A 21106-nucleotide genomic window follows, 5' to 3' on the forward strand; every position below is an offset into this window, starting at 1 on the left:
TGTCTAGTCCCAACATTAACCAGTCAGAATGTAATATATATTGTCTAGTCCCAACATAAACCAGTCAGAATGTAATATATATTGTCTAGTCCCAACATGTATTAACCAGTCAGAATGTAATATATATTGTCTAGTCCCAACATTAACCAGTCAGAATGTAATATATATTGTCTAGTCCCAACATGTATTAACCAGTCAGAATGTAATATATATTGTCTAGTCCCAACATTAACCAGTCAGAATGTAATATATATTGTCTAGTCCCAACATTAACCAGTCAGAATGTAATATATATTGTCTAGTCCCAACATTAACCAGTCAGAATGTAATATATATTGTCTAGTCCCAACATTAACCAGTCAGAATGTAATATATATTGTCTAGTCACAACATGTATTAACAATAACATGAGTGTTCATATGATTCTTAGAATTTCTTTACATTGTTACATCAGCTGAAATGCTCAGTAGTAGTTGGTTATATACTTTACAGTTAGAGATATGTTGAAATTGTACCTATCCTTAGTTATAAAATATTTGATAGTGCAGCATGGCTTTTTCTGCCCACAGGGGGAGGGTTAAACACCTGTTAGGTTTATGCTATACTACGGTGTTGAGTCACTAGACTTTGACCAGATATTGTTGCATTCAAAGATCAACTGTACCTAGAACATAGATACAGAGCCCTCGTCATCAGGAAGGAAATATCTCACTGTCTTGACATGTTCTGGTTGTGAATTCGAGCGAAGGTAAGAGGTAAGAATTCTGCCAGGGCTTATTTTAAAGTGTGTAGGGAAATGAAATGTATGGTGTTATTTTAGTAAAGTGGAATGACAGTAAAACCCTCAGATCTAACAGTCTATTTCACCTGGGACAGGTACAGTTCAGTCATACAAAATGGCAGTAATCGCTCATGGGCAAGTCAAATTCAAAAACATATTGTTCATATAATTCTATATCATGGTTATTTTACAATGTGTTCATCTTTATATATTGTCGTTTTTTAATGACAATAAGCTCCTGCTTGGTGTTATTTGGTATGAAACCATTTCCCATACTTCTGTTAACATCGCTATTATGATTAGGCTGATGTTACATCATTTTAGTCCCCTAGAATTCCTTAATAACATACCTGCTGAACAAAGCAACACAATCCTTAATAACATACCTGCTGAACAAAGTAACACAATCCTTAATAACATACCTGCTGAACAAAGTAACACAATCCTTAATAACATACCTGCTGAACAAAGCAACACAATCCTTAATAACATACCTGCTGAACAAAGTAACACAATCCTTAATAACATACCTGCTGAACAAAGCAACACAATCCTTAATAACATACCTGCTGAACAAAGCAACACAATCCTTAAGAACATACCTGCTGAACAAAGTAACACAATCCTTAATAACATACCTGCTGAACAAAGTAACACAATCCTTAATAACATACCTGCTGAACAAAGTAACACAATCCTTAATAACATACCTGCTGAACAAAGTAACACAATCCTTAATAACATACCTGCTGAACAAAGTAACACAATCCTTAATAACATACCTGCTGAACAAAGTAACACAATCCTTAATAACATACCTGCTGAACAAAGTAACACAATCCTTAATAACATACCTGCTGAACAAAGTAACACAATCCTTAATAACATACCTGCTGAACAAAGTAACACAATCCTTAATAACATACCTGCTGAACAAAGTAACACAATCCTTAATAACATACCTGCTGAACAAACACAATCCTTAATAACATACCTGCTGAACAAAGTAACACAATCCTTAATAACATACCTGCTGAACAAAGTAACACAATCCTTAATAACATACCTGCTGAACAAAGTAACACAATCCTTAAGAACATACCTGCTGAACAAAGCAACACAATCCTTAATAACATACCTGCTGAACAAAGTAACACAATCCTTAATAACATACCTGCTGAACAAAGTAACACAATCCTTAATAACATACCTGCTGAACAAAGCAACACAATCCTTAATAACATACCTGCTGAACAAAGCAACACAATCCTTAATAACATACCTGCTGAACAAAGTAACACAATCCTTAATAACATACCTGCTGAACAAAGCAACACAATCCTTAATAACATACCTGCTGAACAAAGTAACACAATCCTTAATAACATACCTGCTGAACAAAGCAACACAATCCTTAATAACATACCTGCTGAACAAAGTAACACAATCCTTAATAACATACCTGCTGAACAAAGCAACACAATCCTTAATAACATACCTGCTGAACAAAGTAACACAATCCTTAATAACATACCTGCTGAACAAAGTAACACAATCCTTAATAACATACCTGCTGAACAAAGTAACACAATCCTTAATAACATACCTGCTGAACAAAGCAACACAATCCTTAATAACATACCTGCTGAACAAAGTAACACAATCCTTAATAACATACCTGCTGAACAAAGTAACACAATCCTTAATAACATACCTGCTGAACAAAGTAACACAATCCTTAATAACATACCTGCTGAACAAAGCAACACAATCCTTAATAACATACCTGCTGAACAAAGTAACACAATCCTTAATAACATACCTGCTGAACAAAGTAACACAATCCTTAATAACATACCTGCTGAACAAAGCAACACAATCCTTAATAACATACCTGCTGAACAAAGCAACACAATCCTTAATAACATACCTGCTGAACAAAGTAACACAATCCTTAATAACATACCTGCTGAACAAAGTAACACAACATAAGGAGATGTATGGTTTAGACACCGTGTTGAGTTGTTATTAGCTCCATAAGGCCAGAGGGTTATCCTACGAAGCACTAGATCTACTCAGGGGTTTTCTAAAGCTTCACATTGATTCCAGCTCAGGTTGGTTAACTGATCCACACTACTAACGGTGGATATTACTTGCTGGTCCTCCTGCGGATAACTAACTCTAGCAGGCTTGTAACTACTCCTAAACAAAAGGCTGATACAACTTGGATAACTAACTCTAGCAGGCTTGTAACTACTCCTAACCAAAAGGCTGATACAACTTGGATAACTAACTCTAGCAGGCTTGTAACTACTCCTAAACAAAAGGCGGATACAACTTGGATAACTAACTCTAGCAAGCTTGTAACTACTCCTAAACAAAAGGCGGATACAACTTGGATAACTAACTCTAGCAGGCTTGTAACTACTCCTAAACAAAAGGCTGATACAACTTGGATAACTAACTCTAGCAGGCTTGTAACTACTCCTAAACAAAAGGCTGATACAACTTGGATAACTAACTCTAGCAGGCTTGTAACTACTCCTAAACAAAAGGCGGATACAACTTGGATAACTAACTCTAGCAGGCTTGTAACTACTCCTAAACAAAAGGCTGATACAACTTGGATAACTAACTCTAGCAGGCTTGTAACTACTCCTAAACAAAAGGCGGATACAACTTGGATAACTAACTCTAGCAGGCTTGTAACTACTCCTAACCAAAAGGCTGATACAACTTGGATAACTAACTCTAGCAGGCTTGTAACTACTCCTAACCAAAAGGCTGATACAACTTGGATAACTAACTCTAGCAGGCTTGTAACTACTCCTAAACAAAAGGCGGCGACAACTTCCACTCGGTTGAACTCGTTGTATTCCACCCAGAGGAAGTCAGTCTTGTGAGGAGTATATCCACTAGGGGGATTTTTCTACAACATCTTGCTAGTTGTAGCCAAAGGATTTTCTACAGTCGCAACATTAGCAGAGCTAACAGCACAGTGACATTGTCTAGCTAGCAACATGACATGGTTAACATTCTGGCCGCAGTGGAAACACAATACGAGCCAGGATACCAAACCCAACCCGGGTTGACTTTAAAGTACCAGGCTGTAGATACTGCTGTTTTCCTCCCGTATCGATTCGACCAGAGGTACTTTACAACAGGTTTTACTCTTGGTTTACCACATTTCTGTAGAGAAATGACCATCAGATGGACCACACGCCTTACACCGGATATACAATACACAGATTGTTCCCAACCCAGAAACCAAGTTAGGAGTTCAGAACAAGAAAGTCTAGGCTATATAGAAATGACTCTCGTTAAAAACATTATTTTAAACTAAACAATAAGGATTTATATCAGCCTAATCGAGGTGTAGATTACATCACGGACGCCAGTGTTTGAACATGAAATACGGCTGCATGGGATTTATAGAAATGTAACTGCACATCCAATGACAATGCCGGGATAGGTATAAAATGTGAAGTTTGTTGATTTGACAGCTACAACGCAGTTACACTTCTGACACCACCTAAACAAAAGCGAGGTTACCGCGGATCCAATTCAATCCTGGCAGGCATGGAGAAGAGGTGGAAAACACCAGTCATGACTACATGTGATTTGCATTAAATCACCACACTATTTGGATGTGTCTGTAGTAAATGTTTGATTTCTAAGAGAATGTTATGAATAATAGAGAATAATTCTCATTCAATAATGAGCTGTCACTGTGTTAACCACTATGCTGGATCTCTGTTTAGGAGTCAGTGCTCTAAAATGAGTCTCTCAGGGGAACTTGACACGGAAGCTAACAGGTAAGATGAACATTTTACTTCCATATCTGAACTCTGAGTAAATGAGACCTGATGTTTGATACTGTATGACTACAAACATCCCTGGGCTTTCTCAACAATCACAATTAATCAAACTATTATTATCGTACCACTGATCAAGGGTAAGAAGTCTAGCCTCCTGCAGTATTTTACAGTGTTTTACATACTACTGCTGCTACTACCAAAATCACTGGTACTACTACTACCACTACTACTGCTACCACTACTACCACTACTACAACAACAACAACTACTACTGCTACTACTACTATCACTACAACAACAACAACTACTGCTACAACCATTAATACTACTACCACTACTACTGCTACCACTTGTACTACTACAGCCACTACTACTACAACTACTATTACTACTACAACAACAACTACCACTACTACTAATACTACTACCACTTGTACTACTACTACCACTACTACAACAACTACCACTACTACTACTACCACTACTACTACTATCACTACTACAACAACTACCACTACTACTACTACCACTACTACTACTACTACCACTACTACCACTACTACAACAACCACTACTACTACTACTACTACTACTACAACTACTACTACTACTACTACTTCAGCAACAACTACTGCTACAACTACTACTACTACTACTACTACTACAACTACTACTACTACTACTACTCAACTACTGCTACCACTACTACTACCACTACTACAACAACTACTACTACTACTACCACTACTACAACTACTACTACCACTACAACTACTACTACTACTACTTCAACAACAACTACTGCTACCACTACTATCACTTGTACCACAACAACCACTACTACTACTGCCACTACTACTACTACTACAACTACTACTACTACTACTACAACAACAACTACTGCCACCACTACTACTACTACTATCACTTGTACTACAACAACCACTACTACTACCACTACAACCACTACTACTACTACTACCACTACTACAACAACCACTACTACTACTACTACTACTACTACAACAACAACTACTACTACTACTACTACTACTACTACAACAACCACTACCACTACCACTACTACTACTACCACAACAACAACTACTACTACCTCTATTACTACTACTACTACTACAACAACAACTACTACTACCTCTATTACTACTACTACTACTACAACAACAACTACTACTACCTCTATTACTACTACTACTACTACTACAACTACCTCTACTACCATCAGAGTGACTGGTCTATGGGAGAAGGAATCTATTTCAGAAAAAGTGATTGTACCACTGATCCAGGATAAGACAAGTTAAGACTGATTTCAGTTGGATTTACCATGAAGATATCTCCTTGGATTTACAAACCAATCTACTGCTAGTTTCTTTTCTCCATTCTGATCATTTAAACCATCCATGGTGTCAGCGTAGGTCCATCCATATGTCAAGGTCCTGATGCACATACAGTATGACTACAAACATTCCTGAACTTTCTCAACTATCACAATCAATCAAACTTTCAACTTCACACTACCCTGTGTGTGTGTGTGTGTGTGTGTGTGTGTGTGTGTGTGTGTGTGTGTGTGTGTGTGTGTGTGTGTAGTGGATGGTCTACTCTGTCAGAGGATCAGTCCAGGTGTGCAGTGTGTGAGCAGGTGCTGACAGATCCAGTCTCTATCACCTGTGGACACAGGTTCTGTAGACAGTGTATCACCAGATACTGGGAGCAGCCTGCTCCTTCAGGACACTATGGCTGTCCTCGGTGTAGAAAGAGGTTCAGGACACGTCCAGTTCTACTGCAACTGGCTGAACCCAACGATGACGCGAGAGGCTCTGAAAACAGTAAGACCATTGCTCATTCTCATTAAGCTCATGTTTCATTGACCAAACCATGTTTATTGACTGGACAAAATATTGGGCTCTACAAGGTTTAGAAAGCGTTCCACAGGGATGCTGGTCAATGTTGACTCCAATGCTTCCCACAGTTGTGTCAAGTTGTCTGGATGTCCTTTGGGTGGTGGACCATTCTTGATACACACGGGAAACTATTGAGCGTGAAAAAACCCAGCAGCGTTGCAGTTCTTGAAACAAACCAGTGTACCTGGCACCTACTACCAAACCCCGTTCAAAGGCACTTACATCTTTTGTCTTGCCCATTCACCCTCTGAATGGGACACATACACAATCCATGTCTCAAGGCTTAAAAATCCTTCTTTAACCTGTCATCTCCCCTTCATCTACACTGGTTTTTAAAGTGGATTTAACAGGTGAAATCAATAAGGGATCATAGCTTTCACCTGGATTCACCTGGTCAGTCTATGTCATGGAAAGACCAGGTGTTCTTAATGTTTTGTCCACTCGGCCCTTTGTATTTTCAAATGTTAGAACTTTTAGTCTTCCAGCATGTGGCAAGACGAGATACACAGGAATACAAGTGAATGTGGCAAGGCGAGATACACAGGAGTACAAGTGAATGTGGCAAGGCGAGATACACATAAATTCTCAGCAAATTCTATTCTTCTCTTTCAGTGGATGTCAGCCTGCAGAGAGCTATAGTAAACCATAAAGCCAGTCTGAAAAGGAGGTATGAATGTGTGATAGAAGGCCTGGTAAAAGCAGGAAGTCAAACCCCCCTCAACAGGATTTACACAGAGCTGTACATCACAGAGGGAGAGAGTGACGGGGTTAACGATGAACATGAGGTGTGGCAGCTAGAGACAGCATGCAGGACGACAACCTCACATGACACAGAAATCCACTGCAATGACATCTTTAAACACTTACCTGGCCAAGAGAGACACATCAGAACTGTGCTGACCAAGGGCATCGCTGGCATCGGAAAAACAGTCTCTGTGCAGAAGTTCATCCTAGACTGGGCTGAAGGGAAGGCTAACCAAGATGTGGAGATCATATTTGTGCTTCCTTTCCGGGAGCTGAACTTGATCAAAGATCTCCAGTACAGTCTTCTGAGACTTCTCCATGACTTCCACCCAGAACTAGACATAGGCAATGCAGAGAAACTTGCTGCCTGTAAAGCTATGTTCATCTTTGATGGTTTGGATGAAAGCAGAATTCCATTGGATTTTCAGTGCAACAAAATGATGTCTGATGTCACACAGACATCGTCTGTAGATGTTCTCCTGACAAACCTCATCAAGGGGAATCTGCTTCCCTCAGCTCTCCTCTGGATAACCTCCCGACCAGCAGCAACCAATCAGATCCCCCCTGAGTGTGTCGACCAGCTGACAGAGGTACGAGGGTTCAACGACCCACAGAAGGAGGAGTACTTCAGGAAGAGATTCAGTGATGATGAGGACCTGGCCAACAGAATAATCTCCCACATAAAGACATCAAGGAGCCTCCACGTCATGTGTCACATGCCAGTTTTCTGTTGGATTTCTGCAATAGTCCTTGAACACATGTTGAGTACAGACAAGAGACGAGAGATGCCCAGGACTCTGACTGAGACGTTCACACACTTCGTGCTCATTCACACCATGAAGGACCAGAAGTATCATGGAAAAGACGAAATGGATCAACAGGAGCTCATGGAGTCAGATAAGGAAGTTCTTCTGAAGCTGGGGAAACTGGCGTTTGAACATCTGGAAAAAGGAAATCTCATGTTCTATGAAGAAGACCTGAATGAGTGTGGCATTGATGTCAAAGAAGCCTCAGTGTACTCAGGGGTGTGCACACAAGTCTTTAAAGAAGAGTCTGTGTTATTTCAGAGAGTGGTGTACTGCTTTGTTCATCTCAGTGTTCAGGAGTTTCTCTCTGCTGTCTACGTGTTCCATTGTTACACAACCAAGAACATGGATGAACTGAAGCCCTTCCTCCAGGCGACTAGAGCCACGTCTGAAGAGCTAACCTTACATGAGCTGCTGAAGAGTACCGTGAATAAAGCCTTGGAGAGTAAGACTGGACATCTGGACCTTGTCGTCCGCTTCCTTCATGGCATGTCACTGGAGTCCAATCAGAAACTCCTACGAGGTCTGGTGACACAGACAGAAAGCAGTCCAGAGAGCGTCAAGAAAACAATCCGATCCCTGAAGATGATGCAGAGTACCAACATGTCCCCCGAGAGGTGCATCAATCTCTTCCACTGTCTGATAGAGATGAAAACCCATTCAGTACAGCAGGAAATCCAAAAATACTTGAGGTCAGAGAAAAAATCCAAAAACCTGGCACTTACGTACTGTTCAGCGCTGGCCTACATGCTGCAGATATCAGAGGAGGTTCTGGAGGTGTTTGACCTGAGGAAATACAAGACATCACAGGAGGGTCGTAGGAGACTGCTTCCAGCTGTGAGAGTCTGCAGAAAGGCTCTGTAAGTATTTGTGGATAATCACTCACCTAACTATACTGGTAGGTATAGCAGTATTTTCACTGGCTGACTACATTTTCTATTCAAATAATAAACAAAACATTTTTTTTAATAGAAATTGATCAGGAAAAGTATTGAGTCGTGTATTCATGGTGTACACCTTTACTTATGACAGGTGATCATGTAACTGTAGATACTCCAATATAGCTGGGTCCATGGACATGTCTGAAACAGGACAAATATAGCTGGGTCCATGGACATGTCTGAAACAGGACAAATATAGCTGGGTCCATGGACACGTCTGATACAGGACAAATATAGCTGGGTCCATGTCCAGAAAGGTATAGGGGACATGTCTGAAACAGGACAAGTATAGCTGGGTCCATGTCCAGAAAGGTATAGGGGACATGTCTGATACAGGACAAATATAGCTGGGTCCATGTCCAGAAAGGTATAGGGGACATGTCTGAAACAGGACAAGTATAGCTGGGTCCATGTCCAGAAAGGTATAGGGGACATGTCTGATACAGGACAAATATAGCTGGGTCCATGTCCAGAAAGGTATAGGGGACATGTCTGATACAGGACAAATATAGCTGGGTCCATGGACAGAAAGGTATAGGGGACATGTCTGATACAGGACAAATATAGCTGGGTCCATGTCCAGAAAGGTATAGGGGACATGTCTGATACAGGACAAATATAGCTGGGCCCATGGACAGAAAGGTATAGGGGACATGTCTGATACAGGACAAATATAGCTGGGTCCATGTCCAGAAAGGTATAGGGGACATGTCTGAAACAGGACAAATATAGCTGGGCCCATGGACAGAAAGGTATAGGGGACATGTCTGATACAGGACAAATATAGCTGGGCCCATGGACAGAAAGGTATAGGGGACATGTCTGATACAGGACAAATATAGCTGGGTCCATGTCCAGAAAGGTATAGGGGACATGTCTGAAACAGGACAAATATAGCTGGGTCCATGTCCAGAAAGGTATAGGGGACACGTCTGAAACAGGACAAATATAGCTGGGTCCATGTCCAGAAAGGTATAGGGGACATGTCTGATACAGGACAAATATAGCTGGGTCCATGGACACGTCTGATACAGGACAAATATAGCTGGGTCCATGGACACGTCTGATACAGGACAAATATAGCTGGGTCCATGTCCAGAAAGGTATAGGGGACATGTCTGAAACAGGACAAATATAGCTGGGTCCATGTCCAGAAAGGTATAGGGGACACGTCTGATACAGGACAAATGTAGCTGGGTCCATGGACAGAAAGGTATAGGGGACATGTCTGATACAGGACAAATATAGCTGGGTCCATGGACACGTCTGAAACAGGACAAATATAGCTGGGCCCATGTCCAGAAAGGTATAGGGGACATGTCTGATACAGGACAAATATAGCTGGGTCCATGTCCAGAAAGGTATAGGGGACATGTCTGATACAGGACAAATATAGCTGGGTCCATGTCCAGAAAGGTATAGGGGACATGTCTGAAACAGGACAAATATAGCTGGGTCCATGGACAGAAAGGTATAGGGGACATGTCTGATACAGGACAAATATAGCTGGGTCCATGGACACGTCTGATACAGGACAAATATAGCTGGGTCCATGGACAGAAAGGTATAGGGGACATGTCTGATACAGGACAAATATAGCTGGGTCCATGTCCAGAAAGGTATAGGGGACATGTCTGAAACAGGACAAATATAGCTGGGTCCATGGACAGAAAGGTATAGGGGACATGTCTGATACAGGACAAATATAGCTGGGTCCATGTCCAGAAAGGTATAGGGGACATGTCTGATACAGGACAAATATAGCTGGGCCCATGGACAGAAAGGTATAGGGGACATATCTGATATAGGACAAATATAGCTGGGTCCACGGACAGAAAGGTATAGGGGACATGTCTGATATAGGACAAATATAGCTGGGTCCATGTCCAGAAAGGTATAGTGGATAATTATGCAGCTGTCCACAATTAATATTACTAAACAGTAACTCCAAACAGGGTCACAAAACATCTCACGTGAATTATTCCGTAAGTAATACAGCACATGCCTGACAGAGGACGCGCCTGAGACAGAGGACGCGCCTGAGACAGAGGACGCGCCTGAGACAGAGGACGCGCCTGAGACAGAGGACGCGCCTGAGACAGAGGACGCGCCTGAGACAGAGGACGCGCCTGACAGAGGACGCGCCTGAGACAGAGGACGCGCCTGAGACAGAGGACGCGCCTGAGACAGAGGACGCGCCTGACAGAGGACGCGCCTGAGACAGAGGACGCGCCTGACAGAGGACGCGCCTGACAGAGGACGCGCCTGACAGAGGACGCGCCTGAGACAGAGGACGCGCCTGAGACAGAGGACGCGCCTGAGACAGAGGACGCGCCTGAGACAGAGGACGCGCCTGAGACAGAGGACGCGCCTGAGACAGAGGACGCGCCTGACAGAGGACGCGCCTGACAGAGGACGCGCCTGAGACAGAGGACGCGCCTGAGACAGAGGACGTGCCTGACAGAGGACGCGCCTGACAGAGGACGCGCCTGATGCAGCAGCCATAGTATAATTAAGAACTGGTGACAACTCTGGTTGACAACTGACAAACCTTAAAGGGCCGGCGCACAATTTTACTGTAGTGGCATACTGGTATTATCAACTTCACTATGACATTCAGAAGGAACACAGGTTTACACTAGCAGGGAAAGCTAAACTTCCACTAACATTAATACTACCTATCTCTCTGTATCTACTCTGTATTTGCAGACTTGCTGACTGTCAACTCAAAGAAGCATCGTGTGAACTGTTGGTCTCTGCTCTCAGCTCAAACCCCTCACACCTGAGAGAACTGGACATGAGTGACAATGACCTGCTGGATTCAGGAGTGAAGCTACTCTCTGCTGGACTGGGGAATCCCCACTGTAAACTGGAGACTCTGAAGTCAGTAACCCACAACTTGTTCAATAAGTCATCCACAGTTTGAGAATATTGTTTATAAGATTTAGAATGGTATCAAAATCAATTGTCCATCTTTATCAGTGATGAGAGGATGTCTCATGTTAGAATGGGGGGGGGTCTAAAATGGGTCTCTAACGGGTGTACTGTACATGATTGGATATTTTTGTTCAAATAAAAGGTAGAGGACAAAAACGGCCAATTTTGATTGTTTCATATGTAATGACCCTGCAGGCTATTTTGATTGATTTCGTATGGAATGACCCTGCAGGCTATTTTGATTGTTTCATATGTAATGACCCTGCAGGCTATTTTGATTGATTTCATATGGAATGACCCTGCAGGCTATTTTGATTGTTTCATATGGAATGACCCTGCAGGCTATTTTGATAGATTTTCATATGGAATGACCCTGCAGGCTATTTTGATTGATTTCATATGGAATGACCCTGCAGGCTATCAGGCTGTGGAGTTATAGAAGAAGGCTGTGCTGCCCTGGTCTCAGCTCTGAGGTCAAACCCCTACCACCTGAGAGAGCTGGACCTGAGTGACAATCATCTAGGAGACTCAATAGTGCAACATGTCTCTCCTGGATTAGAAGATTCAATCTGGAGACTGGAGATCCTAAGGTCAGCAATACGGTTTGATTGTTTGCAAGTTGAATTGTTTGTTTTGAGTAATCCAACAGGTTTTATCTTCAGAGTTTGTCATCTAACATCAACTGCTGTAAACTCAGAGGAAACCTCATGTATTAACTCTGTATCTGCAGTCTCCCTGGCTGTAAACTCAGAGGAAACCTAATGTATTAACTCTGTATCTGCAGTCTCCCTGGCTGTAAACCTCATGTATTAACTCTGTATCTGCAGTCTCCCTGGCTGTAAACTCAGAGGAAACCTCATGTATTAACTCTGTATCTGCAGTCTCCCTGGCTGTAAACTCAGAGGAAACCTCATGTATTAACTCTGTATCTGCAGTCTCCCTGGCTGTAAACTCACAGAAGCCTCTTGTGAAGTGTTGTCCTCAGCTCTCAGTTCCTCCTCACACCTGAGAGAGCTGGATCTGAGTAACAATGACCTGATGGATTCAGGAGTGAAGCTGCTGTTTGCTGGACTGGGGAATTCACAATGTAAACTGGAGATTCTGAGGTCAGTGTTCCTGTATTTAGGTGATAACAGTTCACCACATCTGTTTGTTAACAAACTCAGCATTATAGTCCATATATCCACACCTCACTGTCTCTTCACTGACACTTATGAAGCTGTTGCTTTTTAAACTTTGACATTTTTGACAAATATTGTAATTGTTGTGCAATCTAGTTTGTCAATACGTGAGTCCAATAACTATGAATGGTTTTAACTTTATAAAGGCATGTTGATTTGTTAACTTGACGTGTCTTCACATTACAAGCAACATACGAGGCAGCAGCTAAGTGAGGATCCTCAGAAATAACATTTAAAAAAGTTCCCACAGGGCCTCATTAGCATACGACAGGGTAGCCCAAACCTTTTCTGCACATGACCCCAAATGGACACTAGAAAATGCAGTGTACCTCACTGAAAAAAATGATATTCCCTAGGCAACACTGTATTCATATTCCCTAGGTAACACTGCATTCATATTCCCTAGATAACACTGTATTCATATTCCCTAGGTAACACTGCATTCATATTCCCTAGGCAACACTGTATTCATATTCCCTAGATAACACTGCATTCATATTCCCTAGGTAACACTGCATTCATATTCCCTAGGCAACACTGTATTCATATTCCCTAGGTAACACTGCATTCATATTCCCTAGGTAACACTGCATTCATATTCCCTAGGTAACACTGCATTCATATTCCCTAGGTAACACTGCATTCATATTCCCTAGATAACACTGCATTCATATTCCCTAGGTAACACTGCATTCATATTCCCTAGATAACACTGCATTCATATTCCCTAGATAACACTGCATTCATATTCCCTAGGTAACACTGCATTCATATTCCTTAGGTAACACTGCATTCATATTCCCTAGGTAACACTGCATTCATATTCCCTAGGTAACACTGCATTCATATTCCCTAGGTAACACTGCATTCATATTCCCTAGGTAACACTGCATTCATATTCCCTAGGTAACACTGCATTCATATTTACTCAAGTTGATGTCCCTCAAGCAATCCCAACACATACAGATGTACTGTCTTAATTTGACCAGTTTCTCGCAGCAAAACAATTATCCTACAGAAACAGGAAATGTGAATGATTGTGTATTATAATTAATGGCTGTTTTTGTAGGGCTTGATACTTTTTTCCCCTGTTAGGGCAAATCAAGTCTGACGTTTTAAAGTGGAAGTTACAATCTTTAAAAGCCTTTTTAAACCTTGAATACACTACAAGTTTCCATTTTCTGGCGTGCAGGAACATTCTCTGTGACAACAGAGTGATCAAGACATCTGTAATAATGACATGAAAGCCATTCTAATAGTGTAAAAGGCTTGTTTGCCAGTTGAATTACTTTATTTTGAGTAATCCAACAGGTTTGATCTTCAGAGTTTGTCATCTAACATCAACTGCTGTAAACTCAGAGGAAACCTCATGTATTAACTCTGTATCTGCGGTCTCCCTGGCTGTAAACTCAGAGGAAACCTCATGTATTAACTCTGTATCTGCAGTCTCTCCCTGGCTGTAAACTCAGAGGAAACCTAATGTATTAACTCTGTATCTGCAGTCTCCCTGGCTGTAAACTCAGAGGAAACCTCATGTATTAACTCTGTATCTGCAGTCTCCCGGCTGGTAAACTCAGAGGAAACCTAATGTATTAACTCTGTATCTGCAGTCTCCCTGGCTGTAAACTCACAGAAGCCTCTTGTGAAGTGTTGTCCTCAGCTCTCAGTTCCTCCTCACATCTGAGAGAGCTGGATCTGAGTAACAATGACCTGATGGATTCAGGAGTGAAGCTGCTGTTTGCTGGACTGGGGAATTCACAATGTAAACTGGAGATTCTGAGGTCAGTGTTCCTGTATTTAGGTGATAACAGTTCACCACATCTGTTTGTTAATCAACTCAGATATAAATCTGAATGTTTCTTCACTGGCACTTATGGAGCTGTTACTTTTTAAACTTTATTTTTATTTTATTTTGCAAGCAGTGCTGGGATAATTTCATATCAAATATTGTAATTGTTGTGCGATCTAGTTTGTCTATATGTGAGTCAATAACTATGAATGATGTAGCTTTATGAATAGCTTTATGAAGGCACGTTGATTTGTTAACTTGACGTGTCTTCACATTACGAGCAACAAAGGAGAGAGATGCTTTCCTTGTGATCGCAACACATAACGATTACATGAAAGCGCTGTGATTGGCAGAGAGGTTTGGAACTCTCTTTTGTTATTGGTCTATTAACCAATTTCCTGCATGGTGATGTCACAGTGGAAAGCCAAAAGTCCCGCCCATGCCAACCTGCTGATCAGAAGGTCCGGTGTGGATTGTATTTTCAACCAACCAGCTATCAGGAAATAAGACGGATCACATTTTCTTCCACAGTTTTACACTCCTAGTTTCATCGGCTGTTGTACGATGGGATATCAAACACCTCTGTTGTACAATATGATATGAAACACAGTCTTTAAGTTTAGGTCCTGAAAGCCATCACATACTGTAATTATGACATGAAGGCATTGTGACACTAACAGGTTGAATTCTACACCCATCTGAAGAGAAGGAACATTCATATTTAAACATTACACATTTATCAGCGGACCCCATCCCCCGAGCCCAAGTTTGGGAACCACTGGCATATGGCCAATCAGATGCTGTATTGAAGTTTGGGAACCACTGGTATATGGCCAATCAGATGCTGTATTGAGTTTGGGAACCACTGGCATATGGCCAATCAGATGCTGTATTGAAGTTTGGGAACCACTGGCATATGGCCAATCAGATGCTGTATTGAAGTTTGGGAACCACTGGCATATGGCCAATCAGATGCTGTATTGAGTTTGGGAACCACTGGTATATGGCCAATCAGATGCTGTATTGAGTTTGGGAACCACTGGCATATGGCCAATCAGATGCTGTATTGAAGTTTGGGAACCACTGGTATATGGCCAATCAGATGCTGTATTGAAGTTTGGGAACCATTGGCATATGGCCAATCAGATGCTGTATTGAAGTTTGGGAACCACTGGCATATGGCCAATCAGATGCTGTATTGAAGTTTGGGAACCACTGGTATATGGCCAAACTTCAAAACTGCATCTGATTGGCCATATGCCAGTGGTTCCCAATCAGATGCTGTATTGTGGATATTATGCAAATAAAGCCACAGTAATGATATTATGAATACATGTATAAATGGATACAGCAGCCAGTCTATTTTCACCACCATGTTAAACTCTCTGCAGGTTGGCATTCTGTGAAGTTACAGAGGAAGGCTGTGCTTCTCTGGCCTCAGCTCTGAAGTCAAACCCTTCACACCTGAGAGAGCTGGATCTGAGCTACAATCACCCAGGAGACTCAGGACTCGGACTGCTCTCTGCTGGACTGGAGGATCCAACCTGCAGACTGGAGAAACTCAAGTATGTAGAGGGTTTATGTCAGTCCATGTTGAGTGACATACTGTAAGGCATGTTTCTGACCTATCAGGTTAGTTATTCTCATTTATGTATACTGTAAGACATGTTTCTGACCTATCGGGTTAGTTATGCTCATTTATGTATACTGTAAGACATGTTTCTGACCTATCAGGTTAGTTATTCTCATTTATGTATACTGTAAGACTGGTTTCTGACCTATCAGGTTAGTTATTCTCATTTATGTATACTGTAAGACTGGTTTCTGACCTATCAGGTTAGTTATTCTCATTTATGTATACTGTAAGGCATGTTTCTGACCTATCGGGTTAGTTATGCTCATTTATGTATACTGTAAGACATGTTTCTGACCTATCAGGTTAGTTATTCTCATTTATGTATACTGTAAGACATGTTTCTGACCTATCGGGTTAGTTATGCTCATTTATGTATACTGTAAGACAGGTTTCTGACCTATCAGGTTAGTTATTCTCATTTATGTATACTGTAAGACATGTTTCTGACCTATCAGGTTAGTTATTCTCATTTATGTATACTGTAAGACTGGTTTCTGACCTATCAGGTTAGTTATTCTCATTTATGTATACTGTAAGACTGGTTTCTGACCTATCAGGTTAGTTATTCTCATTTATGTATACTGTAAGACAGGTTTCTGACCTATCAGGTTAGTTATGTCTTACTGAACACAGAAATTAGCATAACTAACCTGATAGGTCAGAAACATGTCTTACTGTATATGTAATTATCATGTTTCTTACTTATCAGGTTAGTTATGATAATTACATGTACTGTAAGCCAAACATACTTACCACCACCTGGACGGTGTGATGGGGTGACCTTGTGTGTACATTGCCTGTCTGTTCTTCTTACCCCCTACAGTGTGGAACATGGTGGACAGTACACAATAAAACACGGGCTTAGAAAATGTGAGTGTTGACTACTGTGAAGAAAAATCCTGTTAGTCTTATTTCAAGTTGACTCGAAGAAAGATCTTTTTGTGTGTGTGTGTGGTGTGTGTGTGTGTGTGTGGTTACACTAACGACCTCGCTCTGTTGGGATTATTTATTGGTGTGTTATGAGGTTATGTTCATTCAACAAATCTGAATGGATCTTTTCCCTCTATAATACCTAGAAACATTATCATTCTGATGTGGTCCTTTTAATACCTAGAAACATTATCATTCTGATGGGGTCCTTTAATACCTAGAAACATTATCATTCTGATGGGGTCCTTTAATACCTAGAAACATTATCATTCTGATGTGGTCCGTTAATACCTAGAAACATTATCATTCTGATGTGGTCCGTTAATACCTAGAAACATTATCATTCTGATGTGGTCCTTTAATACCTAGAAACATTATCATTCTGATGTGGTCCTTTTAATACCTAGAAACATTATCATTCTGATGTGGTCCTTTTAATACCTAGAAACATTATCATTCTGATGGGGTCCTTTAATACCTAGAAACATTATCATTCTGATGGGGTCCTTTAATACCTAGAAACATTATCATTCTGATGTGGTCCGTTAATACCTAGAAACATTATCATTCTGATGTGGTCCGTTAATACCTAGAAACATTATCATTCTGATGTGGTCCTTTAATACCTAGAAACATTATCATTCTGATGGGGTCCTTTAATACCTAGAAACATTATCATTCTGATGGGGTCCTTTAATACCTAGAAACATTATCATTCTGATGGGGTCCTTTAATACCTAGAAACATTATCATTCTGATGGGGTCCTTTAATACCTAGAAACATTATCATTCTGATGGGGTCCTTTAATACCTAGAAACATTATCATTCTAATTTGTAAGTCGCTCTGGATAAGAGCGTCTGCTAAATGACTTAAATGTAAATGATGGGGCTCTTTAATACCTAGAAACATTATCATTCTGATGGGGCTCTTTAATACCTAGAAACATTATCATTCTGATGGGGGTCCTTTAATACCTAGAAACATTATCATTCTGATGGGGCACTTTAATACCTAGAAACATTATCATTCTGATGGGGTCCTTTAATACCTAGAAACATTATCATTCTGATGGGGCTCTTTAATACCTAGAAACATTATCATTCTGATGGGGGTCCTTTAATACCTAGAAACATTATCATTCTGATGGGGCTCTTTAATACCTAGAAACATTATCATTCTGATGGGGCTCTTTAATACATAGAAACATTATCATTCTGATGGGGGTCCTTTAATACCTAGAAACATTATCATTCTGATGGGGCTCTTTAATACCTAGAAACATTATCATTCTGATGTGGTCCGTTAATACCTAGAAACATTATCATTCTGATGGGGTCCTTTAATACCTAGAAACATTATCATTCTGATGGGGTCCTTTAATACCTAGAAACATTATCATTCTGATGGGGTCCTTTAATACCTAGAAACATTATCATTCTGATGGGGTCCTTTAATACCTAGAAACATTATCATTCTAATTTGTAAGTCGCTCTGGATAAGAGCGTCTGCTAAATGACTTAAATGTAAATGATGGGGCTCTTTAATACCTAGAAACATTATCATTCTGATGGGGCTCTTTAATACCTAGAAACATTATCATTCTGATGGGGGTCCTTTAATACCTAGAAACATTATCATTCTGATGGGGCACTTTAATACCTAGAAACATTATCATTCTGATGGGGTCCTTTAATACCTAGAAACATTATCATTCTGATGGGGCTCTTTAATACCTAGAAACATTATCATTCTGATGGGGGTCCTTTAATACCTAGAAACATTATCATTCTGATGGGGCTCTTTAATACCTAGAAACATTATCATTCTGATGGGGCTCTTTAATACATAGAAACATTATCATTCTGATGGGGGTCCTTTAATACCTAGAAACATTATCATTCTGATGGGGCTCTTTAATACCTAGAAACATTATCATTCTGATGGGGCTCTTTAATACCTAGAAACATTATCATTCTGATGGGGTCCTTTAATACCTAGAAACATTAACATTCTGATGGGGCTCTTTAATACCTAGAAACATTATCATTCTGATGGGGTCCTTTAATACCTAGAAACATTATCATTCTGATGGGGCTCTTTAATACCTAGAAACATTATCATTCTGATGGGGGTCCTTTACTACCTAGAAACATTATCATTCTGATGGGGGTCCTTTAATACCTAGAAACATTATCATTCTGATGGGGCTCTTTAATACCTAGAAACATTATCATTCTGATGGGGCTCTTTAATACCTAGAAACATTATCATTCTGATGGGGCTCTTTAATACCTAGAAACATTATCATTCTGATGGGGGTCCTTTAATACCTAGAAACATTATCATTCTGATGGGGCTCTTTAATACCTAGAAACATTATCATTCTGATGGGGCTCTTTAATACCTAGAAACATTATCATTCTGATGGGGTCCTTTAATACCTAGAAACATTAACATTGTGATATGATGATGATTTGTAATATATTGTGTCCTGGTCTCCCCCATCAGATGGCTGTGTGCTCACACTGGACCCAAACACAGCACACAGAAACCTCTCTCTGTCTGAGGAGAACAGAAAGGTGACATGGGGGACAGAGGAGCAGCCGTATCCTGATCACCCGGAGAGATTTCAGCATTTCGACCAGGTGCTGTGTAGAGAGGGTCTGTCTGGGCTCTGTTACTGGGAGGTAGAGTGGTGTGGGAGAGGGGCTCATATCGGCGTGACATATAAAGGAATCAATAGGTCAGGAAGGGGTGATGACAGTGGGCTTGGACCTTGTGACAAAGCTTGGTGTCTGGTCTGTAGTGGTGACCATTACATGGCCTGGATCAATAATAAGCTCACTACCATACCTTCCCCCTCCTCGCCCCCCTCCAACAGAGTAGGACTGTATCTGGACTGGCCAGCCGGCACTATGTCTTTCTACAAGGTCTGTTCTGATACACTGACCCACCTGTACACATTCTACACCACATTTACTGAGCCCCTCTACCCAGGGTTGTTTGTTTGGTGTTACTCCTCAGTGTCCCTGTGTCAAAAACACATGATGATGTTTCACTCTGATCCTGGTCCTGTTCAGTAGTAGGAGACGCTGTGTCGCGTCGTGCCGTGTACCACACCACCTGGGCCTTATTGTTTAATTATAAAACGGCTCCCTGGGAAATCTGCAGTTTGACTGGTTTAAATGGTGTGTGAAGCCATTGATAATTCCCCTATTCCCACACATCATTTAGATGTAGTATCAGTTGTAAAATAGATAGTATTGATTCTAGATGGTAATATTGGCCGTTCATCCTGTCTTGACCATATTACCACAAACCCCCTGAGGTGCCTTATTGCTATTATAAACGGGTTACTAATGTAATTAGAACAGTACAAATACATGTTTCTGTCATACCCGTGGTATACGGCCTGATATACCACGGCTGTCAGCCAATCAGCATTCAGGGCTCCAACCACCCAGTTGATTAACCTTTTATTATACAATTCTGCTTCCGTGTGAACTAAACTACACAGAATGGAAATGACATGTCACAGATTTGACCTATGTGAAATGAAGATGATGGAATTAGAGTTTGAATTGTTTAAATGGTATTTGAATAAATACAATAAACTTAA

General features: G+C 40.8%; 1 protein-coding gene across 4 annotated transcripts; it reads left to right on the top strand.

Moving 5' to 3' along the window:
• The first annotated feature begins 470 nt into the window (after positions 1–470).
• On the top strand, positions 471–21106 carry LOC106592876 (NACHT, LRR and PYD domains-containing protein 12). Of its 4 annotated transcripts, XM_045700183.1 has the most exons (12): positions 3527–3931; positions 4285–4371; positions 4543–4596; positions 6208–6446; positions 7134–8931; positions 11722–11895; positions 12366–12539; positions 12885–13055; positions 14741–14911; positions 16311–16484; positions 17379–17425; positions 19996–21106. In XM_045700183.1, exons 1-12 carry the CDS (start codon positions 3807–3809, stop codon positions 20568–20570), a joined length of 3789 nt encoding a protein of 1262 aa, XP_045556139.1. In that variant the 5' UTR covers positions 3527–3806; the 3' UTR covers positions 20571–21106. The 4 variants fall into 4 exon arrangements, with proteins under 4 accessions (XP_045556142.1, XP_045556143.1, XP_045556139.1 ...); XM_045700186.1 differs by lacking the exons at positions 3527–3931; positions 4285–4371 and adding an exon at positions 471–755; XM_045700187.1 differs by lacking the exons at positions 3527–3931; positions 4285–4371 and adding an exon at positions 471–748.

The sequence above is a fragment of the Salmo salar genome, chromosome ssa17 (genome assembly GCF_905237065.1).
Source record: "Salmo salar chromosome ssa17, Ssal_v3.1, whole genome shotgun sequence".
NCBI classification, from domain to species: Eukaryota; Metazoa; Chordata; class Actinopteri; order Salmoniformes; family Salmonidae; genus Salmo; species Salmo salar.